This window comes from Pavona decussata, unplaced genomic scaffold, assembly GCF_977016875.1.
Source record: "Pavona decussata unplaced genomic scaffold, jaPavDecu1.1 SCAFFOLD_191, whole genome shotgun sequence".
Classification (NCBI taxonomy): domain Eukaryota; kingdom Metazoa; phylum Cnidaria; class Anthozoa; order Scleractinia; family Agariciidae; genus Pavona; species Pavona decussata.
Window position 1 is genome coordinate 342,501 of NW_028145600.1, and position 22,455 is coordinate 364,955.

Here is a 22,455-nt window from a genome sequence, read left to right on the forward strand (position 1 = left end):
GACATTTCCATTTTTATCGATTAGGAATCTGGCTTAACGACTGGCGATTATTTGCGTCTTTCATCAGTAACAAGGACAAAATAATAAATTAAATAACAATAGTTTTTAATACTCAAATCTTACCTTGGCGACAGTGGACGCACAGTACACAGGTATCAACAGGCAAAGTGGAAACAAAACGGCGGGAATTGTTCCTTTCATATCGGAGACAGGAGTAGTTCGCCACATTTGCGAAGCAAAGTGGTGTAATACAACTGAGGATCGAATGTTTTTCAATTCAATTGGTTGTGTGTCTAGGCCGCTACCTTGGCGATAAAGATATATCGCTTTTTGCAACGCTCTATGGTGTTTAATATTGACAATAGCAACATCGTATTTGTAAACATTTCAGCGGCTTTACGTCAAGACAAACTAGAGGTAGCTTTGATGGGCATCATAGAAACTTGAGCAAAAACGAAGTTGCTTTTCCATCTCGTTCTTCGTTCTAATTTGTGAACATGGAATAAACGTTTAAAAGTTTATGCCTCGCTAAAATTTACTGACCAAAACTTTTCTGTACTAGTCGATTGAGTGAGTGGTGGAAAGCTACGGCGATAAATATGTACGAGATCCGAGTAATTAGTAGAAGAACAGTTGTGTTTCAGCCCTGCAACATTGATTTCATGTAACGCGCTTGAAGTCTTCAAATTAAGGTGTCCGGTAATGAAATCCGTTTCACAGTTTCCTTGTAGTCTTGAATAGCAAAAGTTATTCAGTAGTGTAATAAACTAAGCAGAATTATTTTACTGATTTCGCTGTCTTGCGAAAATTGTCAAATTTTCTACGATATATCCTTACGTCTTTGAAAATACAGAATAGCAAATTTTTGCATTAGAAACATGATGATATTGTTTCGGACTTTCCACAGGCGCACCCAGCGATTCATTCAGTGCCATATGTGTTCTAAAGGTCTCAGTAGCCATAGAAATTAAGATTTAGTCTTAAAGTCTGAAGTTTTCTTCAGCGAAATGTCAGGTCAAAATTTCCCAAGCACGGTGAAATAATTCCCTTTGTTTTCAAAGCAGCAAATATGTCGTTAAAAAGTGCGAAAATAAGGTCAGCTAGTATTTTGGTAAAGCCAACAACAGCTAGTAAATTCCGGGAATTAATGGCTCCGTTCTCTGAAGCGTTTTGCAACTTAAAATTTTCAGCGAAAGCATCTGAACAGATCAAACTATATAAGGCGGCTTACACAAATATGTCTTTGAAATGACACAAGACGATCTGGGAATACATGTACAGGAGACAACATTTTCAGTATTTTGCTTAGATGTTCTCGTTGGGTGTCCGTGTTTCCAGCACAATTTTTCTTTTGCTTCGTAGCGGATGAGTTCTTCAGCATGCAGCGAGTAAACTGCACCTTCGCGGCAGTCTAATTTCTCGATAAGGATTTCTATAGTCCGATGAAAGCGACGTACTTGTGATGTGTTTGGATTAAAAACGTCATAAAATCTGCATTGAAATAATTGGAATAAGGTTATATTTTATTTCTAGTTATTTTGCTTAAGCACAATCAACACATTGCAGGAGCAGTCAAACGGTTCATTGCGGTGGATATCTGTTGGGATGACCTCAATTGCCTCAGAAATTCGGATTAAGTCGGAAATTAAAGAAAAGCTGAAGTTGTCTTCGACAAAATGTCAGCACCAAACGTTTCGTTTCGTCTGAATACCTATAGAGTGTGTGCACGACGGCCATGTTGGAGGACCAAAACAATACGATGATTTTCCTTTGGGAAGTATATTCTATTTTTATGCAAACATCTTCTATTGTTTTAGTCCCCCAACATGGCCGCCGTGCACACACTCTATTGGAAAGGTCTTAGCTTAACCAACGCAGAAGTTCTTATTAAATTTCAATGAGGTTTCTCTATGGATATGTCACCTCAGACTTTCGATACACTGGAAAAAATTGTTTTCGTTTTGCAAAGGCAAACATGTCAACCTATATAATAAGGCCAGCTGACATTTTCGGAAAGCTGACTACAGCTCGAAAATTATTAGAGGAATAGTTTCCGTTCAATTTCTGTGACTTGAAGTATTTTCTCAGTTTCACATATTCTCGCCAGATGCCACTTTTTGTTACTGTTCCTACAAGATTACAGTTTTTATTATTTATAAAATTACATGGCTTATTCTTATGCTACGACAGGGTAAACATTTTGCAAAAGAAGGCGACTGGTACATTTACCAATAATTCTTAGTGTACGAAAACCCTAAAAACGCTCATAAAAACGCACAGAAAAGTTCTAAAAACTACAAACCTAGCATACACAATGTTGTTAGTACAGGGAAAAATTCCGCAAAATATTTGCGTTTCTTTGTGCCTATCGGCTGCGTTAGGCTCGCAAAAAATAGCTGAATAACATAAAATGGACGGCCACCATCTTTTCACGTACTTTGGGTTATACCGTTCGACGCTCATCACACACAGAAGATCACCGACAGAAGAGTTCCCCAGCTCGGGAAAATAAAAACGGATCTCGCCTGATCAAGATTGAATAACACGAAGAAAATATTGCTAATTAAGCATTGATACAATCGATATTCTGTAGAATTTACAAACACTGAGTCAACTTAGAGCGAATTAAATTTTGCACGTTAAACCTTCCACCGACTCGTTCAACGAAAAGCGTCCTAGCCACTAAATTGAGCATAGAGCGATCATGATTTTAGATATCAGTGTTAACTTTTTTTTTTAATGCCTTTCTGTTCCAAAACCATCGTTGTACGAATTTTGGAAATACTCTGTCAACTGAATCTTTTTGCGATCTTGTGGATTTTGATGTTATAATTTAATGCACTTTGGCGTTTCGAATCAGGAAGACGCTTCTGTTTTTGGTAGGAATTTAATTCAACCGTTGGCCAGCAAGCTGGCATACAACTTTGAAAATTATCTGAACCAATTAGGAAAAAAATCAGAGAACACTTGAATGACTGATTTGTGCAGTAACCGTATCAAAGCAACCTGAAGGGTAAAAATATATCCGAACGAACTACTTCCTGCATTCTTTGCATTTGACTTCCCAGTGGTCGTGTTTCAAAAGAAAATTGACGTTTAAGTAAATATAGACACAAGCGCTTTTCCGTCCCTAATTGAAGCTTAAAATTAAGTGGTTACATAAATTGATGCGCGGAAATAGAACTTTTTCGGTCGGGGAATTTCCTAGTTTTGCGACCAGTAAACAAAAATTAGAATCCCTTAAAAAAATTCTTGACTTGCATTCCCGCATTCTTGGATTTTCATGCATCTCCAGTTATTGAACTTTAAACGAGAGATTGTTAATTTCAGCTATTGTTACTACTATTACTGAGTCAGATCGTGACTTACCTTTGTCAAGTACGTATTCCAACATCGTCTGAAGGCATCGAGAGAAAGGGTAAGGCAAAAACTAGGCCGAAAAATTACATCTTTTTTTTTTCGATCGCAACGAACTGAAAAAATTACAAAATTAACACAAGTTTAAGCACAGTCCTTTTTCGGATTTTTGGCTGACAAACCACCGTGGAAAGTGGCCGTTTTGAATTACCGGTTAAGCGAACTTTTTCCTGTTTGTAAATATTAATTAGAGAATTGAGGTTTTGATTGCCTGTTATCAAGAGAAAATACAGTTTACTTTAATTTCGGAGGCGTGCGAGGTTACTTCCACCTCTCTTCAGTCAGCATCCTGTATTGCGACGACTGGACTGGACTACAGGCGGACTGGACTGGACTGGACTTGTAAAACGAAGACTCGTTTCCTGTAAAACGACGACTTGCACTTGTAAAACATGGACTTGTAAAACGAGGACTTGTAAAACGTAGATTTGTAAAACGAGGAATTGTCAAGGGAGGACTTATAAAACGTACATTTGTTAGACGCAGACTTGTAAAACGCAACAAAATATTTCTCTTTGTTTAAGCGATAATCTCTCATTCAAAGGGCTTCTTAACTGACCCGGTAATCAAATGTATCATGATTCCTAACAGCAACATGTACAGTTATCTCGCCCTATAGAACCATTACTTTAACCAAATGTTGTTGAATTTAAATCAATAAAAATTAATTTTGTTGAATCGAATCTTCAAATACGGAAGTTTATTTGGCCTCTTAAAATATGTCTTAAAATATTTCTGTTTTTCAACCTTTTCTTCCATTGAGGAGCTTGTAACTTTAAATTTCAACAGCTTTCCTTTCCAGCCACAAAAATTGATTAATGTACTGGGGCATATAAATATAAATAGACGGATTAAAAGTACTTGACGATCAATTACCTTACAACAGGAAACGGAAACGGATCTGTTGACCTTTGATCAAAGATTCGCGCCAGTATTCGGAATAAATTTGTATTGTGATTGTCGCCCGAAGATGGTGACTTGTTTCAAGCATCCATCTCCCTCGCGATAAAATGCCAAGACCTCCTCTAAAATTTCCTGAATTCGAAAGGAAAGAAGAACGGAAAGAAGCAGAGCTCGGATGTGGATTGTTTGGTTCTGTCAGGTTTATCTGGTAAGGTACGAAAAAGAAAACCGAAATGTTGTTATAAAGAAAATGAAAGGGGAGTCGATCGGCCGAAGCAAAATATTGATTTCTCAGCAGGAATCCGGGAACTTAAACACAGTAAAGGGTCACAGAAATGTTTCCGACTTCTTAAGATTCTGCCAAGACTCGTACGCCATAATGATGGAGTATTCGTATTTTGACTTGAGTCCTTTTTGAGTAGACAAAAAAGTGACTTGACTTGAAAATTTTGTCAATTCCATTGATGCTGAGTTCGATTTCACGTTTCATTCCCGGATGTCTTGTTGTTATGTTCAAGAGATGTAGCGACTGGAATGGGGAATCTGCTGCATGAACACAACATCGCAACAAAGAGCTGAAGCCGGGGAACATGAAGCTACTACGGCCACGGCAACGAGAACGTCACCATAACAGTACAATAAGATTAAATGAGAAAAACAAAGACTCTGTACCTACGTTATAAATTTTGGTACATTTCTTCACCATGCTTGGCCAAACAACAACGTGAAATGACCAAATTCAAGCTTTCGTGGAAAACTTGAGTATACGACGGTACATTTTAATTCATTCTCTGTCTCAATTTGAAGGCCGTTTCCACCTGGGGTCAATTCAGTAAAACTTTTACACTTGTAATCTACAAGTCGGACCATTGTATTTACAAGCGCAACCGGAGACTAGTTTAATAAAAATCGGTACAAGTCCAGGTTACAACTGTCCGACTTGTAATTACAGGTGTAGCGCTACACGTGTAAAGTATGGTAAGAATCTAATTTAATGAAACTTTTACAAGAGTCCGACTTGTATTTTTACAAGAGTTCAACTTGTAAATCACAAGTGCAAAATACAAGTCGCTTGTCACTTGTAAACACATCAGAAAAACAAATTGTGGTGTAAAAACATGTCGTCTTCGAGAGAAAAGGAACTCGACGAGCTGCTGAGATGTCAGATAATCCGTCCACCTAGGAAGCTTGAGGAAAAACGGCTGTTTGAGGTCCAAAAAGCCAAGGGAATTTTGAGAGAAGTTTCGTCTCCCTGTCGACGCCTTCGGCCATCTTTTGGAATTAACAGCCCCGCGTTTGGAACGGAACAAGATGCAACCGAGCACTAACGGCAAGACAGCAACGTTTAGTATTTCTCCGAATCCTTGGTACAAATTCCTTCTATCACGTAATGCACTCTTGTCATGGTATCTCCATATCAACAGTATGGAATATCATTCATCGCGTTCTACGGCGCTCTTAAGAAAAGGTTCTATGCTCTACAGAGGAGAATGAGAGTGAGAAACATGAAAAGGGCTGCCAAGCTTATCAAGTGTGCTGTTATACTGCTCAATCTCTGCATTCTGTTTAGTGATAACGGTGATGATCCTCTTGACGATGCAGATCTCGACATTGAGGACGATGAGCTAGATATCGACAACAGAGGAACAAGAGGACAGACAACAGCAGTTGCAGCAGCACTTCCTATGAGTGCGCAAAATAATACCAATGACACTTCAAAACTTAAACTGTTTCAATATCATGAAAAGAGAACAGTCCACAACGAAGAACGCCATATTTTTTGGAAGGGCCAATTTAATATGTCATTTGTTACTGATGACGATATTCATTACATGTATTTTGCAAAAAGTGCACATCTACCTTACTAGGAAAAGAAAAAGAAACTGTAGGTCACAATTATGCTAGTTTAATTGGTAACCATGGTCTTATTTTAAAGATAAGTGCAAAAACCGTTCACAGGTTGCAATTTACAGTTTTTTCACTCAATATTCAAAGTATTATAATATAAATGTAATAAGTTCAGCAACTGTCCAAACGATTACTGATATCGTCTTGTTAAATGCCATTTTGGACGCTGTTTAATAAAACTATTTAATTGTCAAGATCTTTTCTGAGCCTTTTTATGTACAATTTCAGCTCGATATTTTCCAGTTGGAGTTTTCTCTTTCTAAGGCGCAGTATGTCGTCTTCTAGATCTTTTGCCTTGTTATGTGCAGTTGATGATATCCCCTTGGCCTTTCTAACTGATGGCAGAGCCTCACCTCTGATTTTTCTTGGCCTTTTGTTTTTAAGATTGCCGACTTGGGTAGCATTTTTGGTGAGCCGCCCCTGCCATTGCCAGTTTCAGCGGTAGAAACTTGCACTTCACTGACGCGTCTTGTTTTGCCTTCTTCGTCACTGTCGACGAAAATGGCGCTAAAACTATCATTTTGTGGTCCCTCACAAGCTGGGCTAAAAGCAACTATTGTTGCTTGCATAACATGCTCAACAATGGTCACAAGAAGGCCAACATTATGACATAAGCATAATGTGATTTTATCTCGAGGCCCGTGATAGTTAATTTAGGTGTGCCGTTGCATGGGGCAAGGAGCGTTGTCAATCATAGAACTTAAGCCAATGAAACGAGGTCATATCTAATAACACCGAGGTTATAGGCAAGATCAATTTATCTCGTGGTCCTTCTCGCCTTCATTCCCATCGTGTTAACATCCGAACGCAGATCTCCGGTACTGTAGAAGAATTATTTTTTCAGGCAAGTTAAACATTTTTCTTTTTCTTCGTTTTTTCTTTTCTACCGTGTTTCTTTTGTACCGTTTGACCTCAGCTGCGCAGGTTTTTTCGGGCAATAGTTGGGACATGTCTAACTCCATCCCCCGTGTATTGATTCTCGGACATTCCTTTATTAAGCGCTTAAAGCAGTTCGTCCGGAATAATTCCAACGATTTTGATCTTGACTTTCAAATCTCTTTGCCTGTCCTAATACGTTGGCATGGAGTTGGGGGTAGAACAGTCGAAAAGACGTTAAAATTCGACACACATGTCCTTCATTCCTTTCGCCCTGATGTCGTCATTCTCCAACTAGGCAGTAATGACCTCGTTACTCTTTCGCCTTTACGTGTTGGTTCAGCAATCGATGAGTTTGTCCATTTCCTACACGATTCATGCGGGGTGCAGTTGGTGTGCGTGTGCCAGACTATTCGCCGATTCTCAGCTGAGGCTTTTAACACAAAGGTCGGCATGTTAACACGATACCTAAGGGTTGTGTTAGATCCTATACCATATGCCATGTTTTGGGGCCATAGAGGGTTTTGGCAGGCGAAAGACAATTTTTATACACCCGATGGCGTTCATTTGAACTCTAGGGGACAGCGTAAGCTATATCGTAGTCTCAGAGGGGCAGTCCTGCGATCTTTGCGCCTTTTGCCAAGTTCTCCCTCCTCGGAAGGAGTTTGTTAATTTGCTTCATTCTGATACAGATCTTTACATGTTTTGCCAGCTCTCAGTTGTGCCCTATGCCGAGCCTTTGATGTTTTATTGACACGTTCACCTATTGTTTGTGTCGGCCTTATATATTTGCTGTAAGCCATCGCCCCTTTTTGGGCGCGGCTACGTTTGACTCAGCTACAAAGCTGTTTGATTGCACGACTTGTTATACAGTCGTATGTATGTACGTATGTACTCCTTTTTGGCTGTACACGTATAATTATTTTACTGGCTCTGGCTCAATGTTAGGTACTGGCAGTTACCGCATGAGTGTACAATCCTTTCCGACCGCTCAGTTTTTGGGTGTGTCCTTTGCGCTCGGTATTCTGCCTTTGCCTTAGGCACTGTAGTACTTCTGGCGCTAAATGATCTGATAATTTTTTCGTTCATTTCCGTCGCTATGAAGCGCATTATTTCCAGCGCTGTCCCTCTGCGGTTTACGTTGTTATTTTTATTTTATCGTAATCTAGTTTCTTATCTAAGAAATTTTATTGATAAGCCATGCCACCCAAGAAGCGTGCACATTCCGATCAGTCCAACACGCGAAGGAGAACGAAACGCACGCGAGGCTCCGACCTTTCTGAAGTTTCTCCAGACGACGCTGTTGCTTCTCAAAACCAGAGCAACCATCACAACCAGAACTTGATCTCAGTTGATCTGCAAACGCTATCCACCTCCATCTCGACGACCATTTCCCAGGCGATACAACAGGCGTTGGGACCCAGGGGCACCCGCAGCTTGACTCAAGACCTCAGAGCATCTTCAATTCCTCCTGTTGAAAATGATGGGGAACGTTCCGCCAGTGAGGCCATTCAAGGGGATATCACAGCTATAACACAAGGTACTCAGCCTCAGAGTTCCCCTCGGCAGCCATTTTCAAGCATAGCCATAGCTCTCGGCTCTAGAGTCAACCCAAAACTCAAAGCAAAAATTTGGGGTAACGAATATGTTGATTTTGGCGGGTTGCTTTCGTTGTCCCCAAATACCGATCGTTATTCCCTGTCCCTAACTCCCTCAAGTACGTCGTCTACTCAGCCCCAGTTGACACTAGAACCTAGCCAGCCACCTAAGAAGATTCATAACCTCAGTCAGTGGTTGTCAGCTTTTAATACTTTTGTCGCTATTTATGTCGAGAAATTTCGTACTGAGGCTCCTAAGTTAATGAAATACTGCGAGGTCGTGAGGGACATTGCGTCCAAACCAGGTGACTGGTCATTTTATGACGAACAGTTTCGTTACATAAGACAGTCAGCTCCCGACCAATACCCTTGGGATACTATTCATTGGGAACTATGGCTAAGGGCAGTGACAAATTTTCGTGCTCGACCGCAGGTTCCCTCTGATAAGGTCTCCACGCGCTCTCGGAACCGCCAGTCGTTTCCGAAGGGAACTTGTTGGGCATTTCACGCCGGGCGATTCTGTGGTGGGTGCCGCTACGACCACGTTTGTTTCAAATGTGGTTCACCCCACCCCTCAAGTCAATGTTCATCCCCTAGTTCACAACGCGCCCCCCCTGCCAGCCCCGGAGCCAAACAAGCCCATCCCCCTACTCAGCAGTCCGGTTACCCCCGTAAGGGTGGAAAGGCTTGATTTTCTTTTGCAGGGTTATGCTCCAGCTTTAAAACAGTATTTGATTGATGGCTTTTCTTTTGGTTTTCGAATTAAGTTTATGGGGGAAAGGCGCCCTTTCGAATCCCCTAATATGAAGAGTGCACAAGAGCAACCCCACGTTGTTACCGCTAAACTAGAAAAGGAGCTCGAAGCGGGCAGAATAGCCGGCCCGTTTTCTTCACCTCCTTTTCCGAATTTACGCTGTTCTCCCTTAGGCATCGTTCCCAAAAAGGATCCCTCTGAATTTCGCTTAATTCATCATTTGTCGTATCCTAAGGGTTCATCTGTTAACGATTACATTCCTGAAGAATTCTCATCAGTTCACTATGCGTCTATTAGTGATGCCATATCTGTCATCAAGAAGTTAGGAGCTGGCTGTTTTATGGCTAAGACCGATATTAAATCTGCATTTCGCATCATCCCGGTTCACCCTAAGGATCATGCTCTATTAGGCATGAAATGGGCTAACCAGTATTATTTTGATCGCGCTCTGCCAATGGGATGTAGTTCCAGCTGTGCGATTTTCGAAGCTTTTAGCTCAGCTCTCGAGTGGCTATCTAAAGATTTGTTCAATGCCTCAGGTGTTGTGCACATTTTGGATGACTTTCTCTTCATTGCCCCTACGAAGGAAAAATGTCAATCCGATCTTGACAATTTCCTTCGCATGTGTAGCTATCTCCACAGGCTAACCAAGCGCACTATTAGTAATCACGGACGTGACTCTTGCTGATAAGCGGTGTTGTGTTACAAGTATTTCGAAATATTCGATCTATAAGGGTTTGTATGGGAACTCAACGGTTTTGCTTCGAAAATTCATAAAAGTGTATATTTTGCAAATAAAATCAACTTACCCTTTTCCCTTGTGTATTACTTGGCGTTTGCTGGCTCCTCAGGTCGATCTGGTGCGATTTCAGCGAGTTATCGTCATTTTAGTTTTCACTGCCGATACTGTCCAACAGTATCGGCAGTGAAAACTAAAATGACGATAACTCGCTGAAATCGCACCAGATCGACCTGAGGAGCCAGCAAACGCCAAGTAATACACAAGGGAAAAGGGTAAGTTGATTTTATTTGCAAAATATACACTTTTATGAATTTTCGAAGCAAAACCGTTGAGTTCCCATACAAACCCTTATAGATCGAATATTTCGAAATACTTGTAACACAACACCGCTTATCAGCAAGAGTCACGTCCGTGATTACTAATAGTGCGCTTGGTTAGCCTGTGGGAAGATAAGCTTCAAAAATGCCAGCTGCTACTACATCATTTTTATATGAGGCGTAAAGTAACGCTTCGAGAGCTTCAGTCTTTACTAGGCCTTTTGAATTTTACCTGCTTGGTTGTCATCCCCGGCCGCGCTTTTCTTCGCCGAATGATCAATCTTACCAGGGGCATCCAGCGCCCTCATCACCGTATTCGCTTGACTAAGGAAACGAAATTTGACATTCAGGTTTGGCTTTCTTTCCTACAAAACTTTAATGGTAAGACCTTTTTCTATATTGAGTTATGGGAGGTCTCGAATCCTTTCGAGTTATTTACTGACGCCGCCGGCTCGAAGGGCTATGGCGCTATCTTTGGTAAGCATTGGTTCTTCGGCGCGTGGCCTGAAACATGGAAGCATTTTAATATCACCTTTTTAGAATTCTTCCCGATTGTTATCGCTCTGCGCATCTGGGGGCCTTTGATGGCCAACAGATGTGTCATTTTTAACACCGATAATGCTACTTTGGTTGACATCATTAATCATCACACTTCTAAACACAACTTGGTGATGATATTGGTCCGTGACCTGGTGTTAACCTCTTTGCGACACAACATAATGTTTCGAGCTAGGCATATTCAAGGTGTTCACAATACTCCCGCCGATTACATTTCCCGGTTTCAGGTCGACAAGTTCAAGGTATTGTGTCCGGGGGTGGACGAATTTCCGACGGCTGTGCCCGAGAGCCTTCTGCCGGAGAGTTGGTCACTAACCTGAGTGCTCTGCTTGAGTCCTCCTTATCTTCTGCTACTCGGAAAATGTATCAGAGAACGTGGGCAGTCTTTACCGAGTTTTACACACACTATTTTAATTCAGCTCCCCCTTCGCTCCCCCTGACCTGCGCTTCCTTGGCCCTTTTCATTTCCTATCTTAACGCCCCAAAATTGGCACCCGCAACCGTAACGTCTTATCTCTCCGCTATTAGTTATGTACACAAAATAGCCGGTGTACACGATCCTACCAAAACATTCGTCATTCAAAAACTTATGAGGGCTATCAGTCGCTCGAAGTCGGCTGATATTAGGCTGCCCATTACACGATCTGTTCTCCATCAACTGGTCCGCTCATTGCAGCATACCAACTCTTCGGCCTCTCAGCGCACTACGTTTTCCACCATGTTTTTATTCGCTTTTTACGGGTTTTTCCGTGTCGGAGAGCTAGCGACCAAAAGCCTCGATTGTTCTGATAGCGTTGTTCAATACTGCAACGTCAGCTTTCTTACGAGTTCAGCTGACATCCGCAGAGTCAAGATCACACTTGCTCGCTTTAAACATAACACGGACAATCGGCCCCATGATATCATTATTGAACGCGAAGATTCCCTTCCATTCTGCCCGGTAAAATCGCTCCTCGAGTATTGCCGGTTAAGAGGCAATAAGCCCGGGCCACTTTTCCTGCTGTTCTGATGGGAGCCCTATTACTATTACCCATTTCAATTCTGAGCTACGTCGTTGTTTAACTTTTTGTGGGCTCGACACTTCTCGATATAAAAGTCATAGTTTCCGCATAGGGGCCGCTTGTCTTGCAGCTGAGAATGGTTACTCCGACGCTCAAATCCGGGCTCTTGGTCGCTGGAAGTCCGACGCATTCAAGCTCTACATCAGGTCGGGCACTTTACATGCCAACTAACTACTAAGTAATATATTTAGGGTTAAATGGGTCATGGCGTAGTTCAGACATGGGCTGCTACCCTTTCTTATTTCTTGCCTGCGGTGCATTCGCCTTTGCGTTACTTATAAATTCTACGGCTCTCAATTCCTAAATAACGCGGGTAGGCGACTTAGGTCAGTCATGGGCTGCTAATTCGCCGCTTCGGTGCATTCGCCTTTGCGTCGATTATAAATTCTACGGCTTTAAATTCCTACATAACGCGGGTAGGCGACTTAGGTCAGTCATGGGCTGCTAATTCGCCTCCTCGTTTTAGAATAATTTGTTTTTCACGCTCGTCAAGCTGACAATTGTTTACAGATTGCGTCCAGGATGAATTGAGTCAGACATTGGGCTGTCGGTTCATCCTCGGCATTCATTTTTCTTACTGCTTAGCGATTTCGACTAGTAGTATTTGGTTATGTTGTCTTTAATTTTTCCTAGATCTAGATACTGATATGGTTTTCTTAGCTTGCTCCAGACTGCTTCAATTGTTTGTCTCTTTCACGGGCTGTGCCCGCCACCGTTTATATCATTTACACTACTATATCGTTTTCATGTTGAACGTAACGTTGGTCAGTCATGGGCTCGCATCGTTACCGTTCTCTTCGGTTTGTCACCGGTGATATCCAGGCTCTGCTTTTCGTCTTGGTGGGGTTGCCACATTTTTGTGGCGGTGTCCGATATTTAACCCCACCTTTGCTTAAGAGATTGCGTGATGTTTATTATATCGATATTCTTGATGTCGGGTGAAATAAAAGCGTCACTTTGTGGCCAATTTATCCCACATTAGCAGTTATCATTTTATCTCCCGTCAATCTCGTCAGCAAACCAGTGCGACGTCACGCAGAGCTTCGGGTCCCGTTTCAGTAGAGACACGCGGGTTTCGTGATAAAAGGCCAACATTATGACATAAGCATAATGTGATTTTATCTCGAGGCCCGTGATAGTTAATTTAGGTGTGCCGTTGCATGGGGCAAGGAGCGTTGTCAATCATAGAACTTAAGCCAATGAAACGAGGTCATATCTAATAACACCGAGGTTATAGGCAAGATCAATTTATCTCGTGGTCCTTCTCGCCTTCATTCCCATCGTGTTAACATCCGAACGCAGATCTCCGGTACTGTAGAAGAATTATTTTTCCCGCCCCCTCCCCATGCTCCGGCCTTTCTTTGTAGGCTTTTGTTGCCTTTTAATATGACTTGGCTCTTTGCCGATATTTAGCCCCACCTTTGCTTAAGAGATTGCGTGATGTTTATTATATCGATATTCTTGATGTCGGGTGAAATAAAAGCGTCACTTTGTGGCCAATTTATCCCACATTAGCAGTTATCATTTTATCTCCCGTCAATCTCGTCAGCAAACCAGTGCGACGTCACGCAGAGCTTCGGGTCCCGTTTCAGTAGAGACACGCGGGTTTCGTGATAAAATATATATCGGAGAACGAAGGAAGGAGAACCGCATATATATATTAAAAGGACAGAAGAGATATTTAAATTTTGCATTCGAAAAAATACACATGTATTCAAACGGGGTTTACAATTGTAAGGCTACTATGTAATTTACACGTGTATTCTGACTAGGGAGGCACGTGTAAATTCCAGTGTGGAAAATTCTTTTATTGAATCCTTGTATTTACAAGTCGGACTTTACACGTGTAATTACACGTGTAAAAACTACAAATGTAATTTCTTTATTGAATTGACCCCTGTTCTCTTACTGGATAGTTCGGCCACATTGTTCAATGCAAGTTGAACGAATTGGAATAATCGCGAAGTATTCTTTTTGAATATTTTTCGTTGGGTGCCCTCGAACAATGCTCTTTGATTTACAAATTACTGAGGCAAGAAGAATTTCTCTTTAACATGAATTTTCTGTCAATCATAAGAAGAGATTTACCGCGGAAAATATTGCACTTGGAAAAGAGGAAAGAGAATTATGGTCGAGAGGTTACTTCGTGCAGCGCTCAAGATTTCGTTTTTTGCACGCCGCTAAAATTCCTTCACTCTCCACAATCTGATTGACCGAGAGAGGTCGTATTTCCCAGGGAACAAAAAGAAAAACAAAAAAATTAATGGAGACGACTTAAACACAGGTAATAAACAAGTGGAAAATCAGACGAGCTGAAAAAAACCCATCCCACCTGTCATTGTTCCAGAATGGTCAATAGTTGAACACATGGACGACTTAATCAAATACACTTCTTGGCAACAAAACAGTTATAGAACTGAAACGATAGCCTGCAGAAACTATTTAAGATAAAATGTCAAATGCAACTAATTTCTTATTCAGCAAACGCCGCCATTGATTTGACACGGAAAAATATAGGATCTGCCATTCCCATCACTTCGTTGAGGTGAGAACGGCTGCAAGTGTTTACACGCCAGAGACTGCTCTGGCTTCTGTATTTCGTTGTTTATCTGCTGAAAGTTTCCACGGCACCAGTTAGTTACTAGTAGTTAAACTGATTCCATTGATTCCCTTTCCGTGCTGGTTGTTACATTAAGCAAAAGATCATCCCTTCCCTTCACACTCCGCCCCCCTCCCCTCCACCACACACACCCCACCCCGGCGAGCAACAACACTGTTGAGCTCTTGTTTAAACCCTCCTGTACGCATCCCTTTACTGTGGGTCCGAACTCTTCGGTTTTAGCCTGGTTCTGTTTTATATTTCTTGCGAAACAGTGGAATAACTACAGTGCCAGTACCGGTCAGCGGTACTATGAGTTAGCATGCGTTATCTGTTGTTGGCAGCCTGGCGTCCGCCATATTGTTACTGTTACTCGGCCGCTAGTTGTATTCCAGTTTGATTAAAGCCTTACACTAATTGGTCGTGCCTTGGTTTTTGCCTTATCTCCCTAACTGGCGTGGTGGCAGCGGTCGGTTCAACCCAAGCGTCACCTTTTCACCGTACAAAGTCACTTTTAAGCCTCGACCGCATGAACCAAAACAGTGTATCCTTCACTGTGAAAACACGTCCCGGAGTTTTACCTCGTATGTAATGGCGTCTTCTCACCGCGCATCGAAACAGTGGTGCCTTTCCAAGGTGAAAACTATTAATAGCTTCGAGAATTGGAAGCAAAATCTGCTTTACACATTATCATTGGACAGGAACTTCGCTCCCTTCCTAGCCGATGGCGTTCAATGGTTGAAAAAGACCAAAGCCCAACCTCTTCGAGGACTTGAAGCCGATGGTGATTCCATACCTCTTGCTCGACGCCTCACCGCTCGACAAAAAGTCAACTTTCTCAAGCTGATGTTAGGTCAGATTGCGAATTACTGCCCTATCATTTCCCGAAGCACTTTGGTGAAAAATTCAACGTCACTCGAATACATCTGGCAAACTATTCGCCAGCACTTTGGTTTCCAAGCCACCGGCGAACAATTTAACCATCGATTTTTCTGATATACTCCTCGCAGCGGATGAGCGCCCTGAGGATCTGTACCAACGCCTCATGGCTTTTGTGGAAGATTCCTTACTACGTGCTAACGGTTTAACTCACCATGGCGAACATGTTACAGAGGATGAGGAACTAACCCCTACCCTAGAAAACTTTGTCATTCTTACTTCGTTGCGACTCATTCACCCCAGTCTCCCTCGTTTAGTCAAGCAACGTTACGGCACGGAGTTGAGGTCTCGCACCCTTGCCTTAATTAAACCCGAGATCTCTCAGGCACTTAGCTCTCTCCTCGAGGAAATCCAGGCTTCAGATGATCCTAAGATTCTACGTACCGCGGTAGCTGATGATTTTCGTCGCTCCGTCTGGGCGGCAGGAGTGACCCTAAGATCCGCACCAGACGGCCCCGTCAGGACAAGGTCTGTCCCTTATGCAAACAAGTCGGTCGCTCTAACACCAACCATTTCCTCAGTCAGTGTACCTTCCTTCCTGACAACGACAGGCGCTTCATGGTAAAAGCGAGACAGATCGTCGGCATACTGGACGACGAGCAAGACACCACCTACGACCTCGATCCTGATCCACCCTGTCATGAAACCACTTTGCCTACCCCTGACGTTGTTGCCTACCGTGTCCAGACCCGTCAATCTCCTTATATGGATGTCTTTCATGGTCACCGTGTTGTACGTATCACCATTGACAGCGGAGCAACTGGAAATATGATCCGGCACTCCACCGCGAAACGTCTTGGGCGTCCAGTTATATCAAGTGCTCAGTCCGTCCAGCAGGCAGATGGCTCTTCTCAGCTTCAGGTGGTCGGAGAGATGCGGACATCCTTCACCCGCAACAACACAGACTTTACATTCGAGGGACTTGTCGTCGAGGATCTTGACGTCGAAGTGCTTGCCGGTACCCCTTTCATGGAGGCAAACGACGTTGCCGTCCGGCCCGCCAAGAGAGAGGTGCTACTTGCCAATGACTCCACCTACACATACGGGTCCCAGGCCCCTCTCAGCCCTCCCACAACCGTCCGCAGAGCCTTTGTTCATCCGTGCTCCTACTCCCTCCAAGACTGTTTGGCCCGGAGATTCTTGGAAGTACAGCTCCCAGATGATGCTCCCCCTGATTCAGAGTATGCACTTGAGCCCTGCACTGATGCACCTAGTTTACGTAATCTCAAGCCTTCTCAGCTGTGGCTGCAACCCGGTGTCGTCTCCAGTGTTGTGCGGGCAATCCGCATACCAAACCTGTCAACCGAACCTCGAACGCTTAAGCGTCACGAACACTTCTGCAAGGTCACCGCTGTCTTCGAACCAAAAGAGGAGCCACCGACAAGTCAGCCTCCTACTCAGCATCCGTTACCTCCCTCTCACGCTAGCCACTCTGCATCCGTCCAGGTAGACCCAGACCGCATTCTCCCTGAGGCTGTAAGAGCCAACTTCCAATCTCTGCTCAGTGAGTACGACTCCGTATTTGACCCTCAGTTCCCGTGTTACAATGGATCCGCAGGTCCTTACCAAGCAAAAGTCAACATGGGTCCTGTCGAGCCCCCACAGCAGAAAGGCCGCCTCCCCCAATATGCCCGCGATAAGCTCGTGGAACTCCAAGAGAAGTTCGACCACCTAGAGCAGCTTGGTGTCTTCCAGCGCTCTGAAGATGTTGGTATAACTTTGGCTAAAGAGTCCATGAAGTGTTGCGGCGTCGCCACTGCGTTTAAAGGAGTACGAGTCTTCGTTCGTTCTGCGATGGGTATGCCCGGATCGGAAACTGCCCTTGAAGAGGTTATGTGCCGCGTCCTAGGCCCACTGCTACGAGATGGATCCGTTGCCAAAATCGCTGATGATCTGTACTGCGACGGCAACACACCCCAAGAGCTACTCCACAACTGGAAGAGGGTCCTACACGCTCTACACAAGTGCAACCTGCGTTTGCCTGCCCACAAGACCATCATCAGTCCCAAAACTACCACTATTCTTGGCTGGATCTGGAATGCTGGCTCCCTCTCTGCCAGTCTCCACCGTCTTAACACCCTCGGCACGTACCCCGAGCCGAACACTGTTGCTCGCTTGAGATCCTTCATTGAAGCTTACAAAGTTCTTTCCCGTGTCATTCCAAGGTGCTCAAGTTACCTCGCTCCACTGGATGCTGTAACAGCCGGTCGTCCTTCTCAGGACTCTATTCACTGGACTGATGATCTCAGGGCTGCATTCCGTAGTGCTCAGAACGCTCTTTCCTCTTTCTGTCGCGGTGAGTTCTCTGCCAGCCCCCGCGTCTCCACCTTCTTGACTGTCGTGAGTCGTTACCAAGCATCAGTCAGGCACGTCTCCGGCGCTGCAATCCTCCCGTCAGACTTTGCAAGCCGAAACGCCGCCGCCTGTGACCACGAGACCTGTCAGGTGTGCTCTTTCATTTCTCGAACCAGAGACTCTGTTGTCCGAGCCGTGTCTGTTCAAGATATCCTCCAAGGCAATGTTCGCCTTCCCTTTACCAGCCAACCTGCCTGGGTGACCGTTCAGTCTGAGTGCCCAGATCTACGCCGCACCCACGCTCACCTCGTTCAGGGTACGAGACCGTCCAAAAAGCTCACAAACATAAAGGACGTCAAACGTTATTTACAAGTTGGGTCAGTTGCAGATGATGGCCTCCTTGTTGTGCAGCGTCATGAACCCTTGTCACCGTCTAGAGAGTGCATCGTTGTCCCACGCCAAGCTTTGGACGGCCTTTTGACTGCCCTTCACATACAACTCAGCCACCCGCCCTGTCACCAGTTGAAAATGGTCGTCAAACGCTATCTTAACGCTCTCGATCTGGACAAGGCTGTCTCTCGTGTTTCTGATGGGTGCCACTCCTGTGCAGCAATCCGCAGCTCTCCAACCGCACGTATTGACCAGTCCACTTCCTCTCCACCCGACGCTATTGGTCGGTCCTTCGCCGCAGACGTCATCAAACGCTCTCGCCAGCTCATCTTTGTCCTCCGCGAGACTGTGACCTCTTACACCTCCAGTGTATCTCTTGAAGACGAGCGTCATCAAACGTTACGCAACGCCATTGTAAAGCTCTGCTTAGAACTGCGCCCTATGGATGGCCCACCTGCCGTGATCCGTACTGACCCTGCCCCTGTCTTTACGGCTCTCGTTAACGACCCTCTCTTAAAGAAGCATAGAATTACAATTGAGCTTGGTCAGGCCAAAAATCCCAACAAGAATCCCGTAGCGGAGAGAGCAGTCCAGGAGTTGGAAACGGAACTTCTCCGCCAGGAGCCTTTAGGCGGTGCCGTTTCTCTCCTCACTCTCGCCGTAGCCACTTCTGCCTTGAATTCTCCTATCCGTTCACGTGGCCTACCCTCGCGAGAAATGTGGACACAACGGGACCAGTTTTCAAACCAGCAGTTACCCTTGTCGACGACCATTTAATTGCCCTCCAGCACGAGCAGCGTCTATCCAACCACCCCCACAGTGAGCGCGTCAAAGCTCCGTTGCACAGCAGTTGTCCTACTCCTGTAATTAATGTTGGTGACCTGGTATACCTTCATTTCGATCGGAACAAGTCTCAAGCCCGCGACCGCTACCTGGTTGTAGCCATAGATCCACAATTCTGTGATATCAAAAAGTTCATTGGATCCCAATTACGCAGCTCATCTTACCACGTCAAACTTACTGAGTGATTCAAGGTCCCTTCCGACTTGGCTGATCCCTTACGTCCTCCTCGCCAGTGTCGCGGCCATGACTCAGATGACGAAGACGATCCTGATACCACACCTCACCCCCACCCTCGTTGCCTGACATCCCTGATGCTATTTCTGCTTCAGCCCAGCATCTATCTAACACTCCTCCTTGTGTTACACCACCTGCTCCCGCCGTCCCTGTCGACCGCATCATGGACGACACAGCTGCCCAGCCATCTTGCCCTGCGGACCGCTCCTTGGAGAAGGCAGTCGTTCCAGCAGACCCTGACCCTCCTGGCCTGCGGAGATCATCTCGCACTAGACGTCGTCCTGCGCGTTTTGAAGATTATGATACTGAACTATAACCTTTGTTACTGATCGGTGACGTTTAAGTCAGTTTAAGAGTTTAAGTAGTGCTTTTATGTACTTTCCTCTATGTTTTTGGTTCCAGTTTTCTCGCTTACATGCTATGTAAAAAAAAAAAAGAAAAAAAGAAGTCACACCAGTACCGGTCAGCGGTACTATGAGTTAGCATGCATTATCTGTTGTTGGCAGCCTGGCGTCCGCCATATTGTTACTGTTACTCGGCCGCTAGTTGTATTCCAGTTTGATTGAAGCCTTACACTAATTGGTCGTGCCTTGGTTCTTGCGTTATCTCCCTAACTGGCGCAGAATAAAGGCCACGATATGTTAAGTCAATGTTTATTAAAGATTCAAAAGGCAAGTCTCCACACTCATTTTTAGCACAACTGTGGAAAATTAGCCTGCCTAAAAAGATTCGGATACCCTTAACCGTTTCCCCTTTACATCATTGCTAAGTAACAATTTTTCGTATGCTACTGGGACCGAGGAACTTCTTCGATCATCAAACGAGACACTGAATTCCACCCTGTGGAACCATCAGCATTTCCAAATCCAGGACAGTTTCCAATGTTGATTCCAACACGGATTTTCCCCTTGTGAATGTTGTCACAGTAGCCTTCTATTGACCCGGGTCTGTGTTCGTCGTAACCAGCGCCTTTCCTCACCCACAGCACTACGTCAATAGAGAGTGGGCCGCTGCACTCTGCACCATTGAAAGTGATGAACCATCGCTTACAACAGTTGTTACAGCTGATATAAATGGTGCCTTGGTAGACAACACGGAGAGCAGTATCATCTTTGTTTTTTGTGAATTGACAGTCCTGCAGAAACATTAACAACTATCGTCACGGGTTCACTCTAATCAGTTTTAATTTCTTAGCTGCACACACTTTTTTCTCATACTGCAGTGAAGAGGAAGGGAACGTCTGGCAAACATAACACCGAACCTGCATGTGACAGCGTTTTTTTTTTTACCTTCGGATATTGCTTAGAATAAGCTAAAGCAAGAAAGGATCCTCTCTTTGTTAAAGTGAATGTAACTGAAAACGAGCAAAAGCACCAACACTGACCTCAGTTCTATTATTACGGCCCTTTTGTTACCGAATAGTCAGTTTATGAAATAGATATATATTCCATATTTTCGTCTTGGGGCGAATGGTGCGAGACTAAACTAGGCATCGTCTTCAGCTTTGACCGTAAATCTCAAAGTCAGCTGATGCACAATGGAGTAACATAATAATAATAATAATAATAATAATAATAATAATAATAATAATAATAATAATAATAATAATAATAATATTAAAAATACTAATAATTAATATTTGTATGGCGCAAATTAGCATGTGCATATGATCAAATGCGCCTAACAAATTGTATATGTAAAAAATAAAAAATAATTAATTATAAATAGTTATTTACAATTCTTACAGTCCTTACATCGTATTGTAAGCAACCCTAAATAAAAATGTCTTCAATTTGGACTTAAAACGTGTAAGATTATCCTCGTCCCTTATTGCGCTCGGCAGTTTATTCCACAGTGATGGTGCAGCAGCAGTAAAAGCCCTGTCACCGAGTGTCTTCTTCATAATCGTATTAAGTGGACTTTAGAGATCTACCTACAATCGGCAAATCTTCCATACCTTTATCAGACCAATGTCACGGTCGTCACCACTCCTCCACACGCACTGCTTCCAGTTTCTGTGGTTGGTGTCATTGCCACTCGGTCCCGATTCTCCCTTAACACAACGTGGTCCAGGGGAACCTGCCACGCCCTTTTCTCCTTTAGCACCATCTCGTCCGTCGCGGCCTGGTAAGCCATTATGTCCATTCACACCATTTCGTCCAGGAAGGCCGGGGGATCCCTGAAGGCACGTGGTGGAGCCAGCCTGTGGCATAAAATGCGTTTCGTTACTTAGTAGGCATAATGCAGCACGACTGATAAAAATTAAACGAAACGAGGAAGAGATATGCTACAAGTAGAATGGCGACTTTGTAGAAAAACGAAGATCGGAAAACTGTGCAGGTTTTTTCCTTCGTATCATTTTAGTTGGAGCGGTACAGAAATGATTTTGAAGCTTACATCTACTGCCATGTACAACTATACAAATGAACTTTCGGGTGTTTTTCAGTAGCTTTTGCATGGGTGAAATTCCTTTCAGTTAGGAGCGACCATAATTTATTTAGTTCTGTGTGTGTTTGGCGGGAGAGGGGAAAGGGGAAAGAGGCTGCTGTTACGCTTTTGTTTTTAAATTTATCCTGACCTGTTTTGGAAGCGCGCGCCTCCCTCTCCCCTCTCGTCCTCACTTCCTGCCTCATGTGACAACATTGAAAGAAAGGAAACTGGTTATCAGGCCGCCTCTTCTTCCTCTCACATTTAGCCGATTTCCTCCAAACTGACTGACACAAGTTTATTTTGCGGCATTTTTCGTTTTTACATATTAAGATGAAACGATTAGTAATTTCAGCGGTAAAGAACAGTTTAACTCTCACGGATCCTTTTAATGAGAAATAAAAAGGAATAAAAAGGATATGGCTAGTGATAATCACATGAGAGTATTTATCTTATCTGAAAATGGCTAATACTGAATTTACTCGTTTGCCTTTGCCTTTACTTCCTTGCATTGGAATCATCTTTTTAAACTCAGATACAAAAGCGTTTTTGAGTTCCCTTCTTCAAAGTGAAATTAAATTACGACCCGTTCGG

At 43.7% G+C, this 22,455-nt stretch overlaps 1 protein-coding gene and 2 pseudogenes across 5 annotated transcripts in view; 2 read left to right on the forward strand and 1 right to left on the reverse strand.

Annotated features, from left to right (window-relative positions):
* Window positions 1-22,455, reverse strand: part of LOC146462124 (collagen triple helix repeat-containing protein 1-like) — a 100,564-nt gene that overhangs the window by 3,175 nt on the left and 74,934 nt on the right. Inside the window, exons 2-3 of one of the 4 annotated variants that reach the window (XM_085085991.1) lie at window positions 21,392-21,637; window positions 20,073-20,569 (exon numbers count right to left, since the gene is read on the reverse strand). The exons of 2 other annotated variants lie outside the window; for them this stretch is intronic. In XM_085085991.1, the coding sequence (XP_084942117.1) occupies window positions 20,222-20,569; window positions 21,392-21,637 (594 nt within the window). In that variant the 3' untranslated portion in view covers window positions 20,073-20,221. Of the gene's footprint in view, window positions 1-123; window positions 267-20,072; window positions 20,570-21,391; window positions 21,638-22,455 lie in introns of those variants that run through there. One more of the 4 variants, XM_085085990.1, reaches the window with a different exon arrangement.
* LOC146462125 (uncharacterized) lies at window positions 7,197-13,110 on the forward strand (annotated as a pseudogene). The gene is made up of 2 exons (XR_014857213.1): window positions 7,197-8,644; window positions 11,301-13,110. The product of XR_014857213.1 is annotated as an uncharacterized LOC146462125 (transcript).
* LOC146462126 (uncharacterized) lies at window positions 13,758-19,921 on the forward strand (annotated as a pseudogene).